At 40.7% G+C, this 1,127-nt stretch overlaps 1 protein-coding gene across 1 annotated transcript in view; it reads left to right on the top strand.

Moving 5' to 3' along the window:
• LOC101861332 (solute carrier family 23 member 2) overlaps positions 1 to 1,127 on the top strand; it is a 17,920-nt gene that overhangs the window by 14,472 nt on the left and 2,321 nt on the right. Inside the window, exon 11 of the mRNA XM_005089847.3 lies at positions 490 to 598. Within this exon, the coding sequence (XP_005089904.1) occupies positions 490 to 598 (109 nt within the window). The remainder of the gene's footprint in view (positions 1 to 489; positions 599 to 1,127) is intronic.

Raw genomic sequence — 1,127 nt, 5'->3', positions numbered from 1 at the left:
GGACTACTCATTTCTCTCTCTCTCTCTCTCCCTCTCTCTCTCTCTCTCTCTCTCTCTCTCTCTCTCTCTCTCTCTCTCTCTGTGTCTCTCTCTCTCTCTCTCTCTCTCTCTGTCTCTCTCTCTGTCTCTCTCTCTCTCTGTCTCTCTCTCTTTAATTTTTTTTAAACAAATGACGTTAATATTGAACTCAGGTTTTAAAAAACAAAACAAAAACACACAAAAAACAGTCAGGCGTTTTGATGAATGATTGCGGGGACATGGGTGATGGCTCACAATCACTGGGCATGGTTTGGTATACCTGTGTATGGTTCTCTAATACGGGATGCCCACTGCGGATGGGATCGGGTCCGGTCGGGTCGGGTCGGCTTGTGCCACGATAGCCGATATTGTGACCATGTTCTTCTTATCATTACTATTAATATGATTATCATTTTTACAATATAATATTGTTATTATCATTATCATCATCATAATCACCACTGTCCCCAGACTGTGAATCTGAACTCGGAAAGGAACATCCTCATCATGGGCATGTCTGTTCTGCTTGGATTAATGCTTCCATCTTGGATGAAGAAAAACCCGCATGCCATAAACATAGGTAAAGTATCTTATTTAGTTCTTCCTTGCTGTAGTGAATGACTTGAACTTGAACGCCTTTCCCAAAGTTAGTTTAATAAATAATAAATGTCGTTGTGCATGAAATCAGCATCAGTAGAAGTAGAAGAGACGTAACGAATAGCGCTTTTACTTTCAGTGGTGGTCCCCCCCCGCCCCCCGTCCTCGCTGTCCTATGAGAACATGTCTTTGAGTTTGCGACTCGTAGTACAGATTTGTCGAAACGAAAGTGGAGACATCAGACGCTTATCTCTAGTAGTTGGGTACTACCCAAATAGGTTATGGTTATTTTATGCACTGTTTGGTTTGGGATGGGTGTGAGCGCTTTCGTGATTGGATGCAAAGGTCTGAATATTACTATTATTACATGAAACGTTTAGATAATCATACGGAGAATGTCAGTGCTGTATATATTTTATATCTATAGATTTAGTTATCTGAGTATTCACAAAACTATTGATCTTTTCTCCTGGAAAACTATTAGTTGTTTATTATGGGGGTTGGGGGGAAGG

The sequence above is a fragment of the Aplysia californica genome, unplaced genomic scaffold (assembly GCF_000002075.1).
Source record: "Aplysia californica isolate F4 #8 unplaced genomic scaffold, AplCal3.0 scaffold00009, whole genome shotgun sequence".
Taxonomy (NCBI): Eukaryota; Metazoa; Mollusca; class Gastropoda; order Aplysiida; family Aplysiidae; genus Aplysia; species Aplysia californica.
The sequence above is the reverse complement of the archived record's forward strand: the minus strand, read 5'-3'. Positions and strand labels throughout refer to the sequence as shown.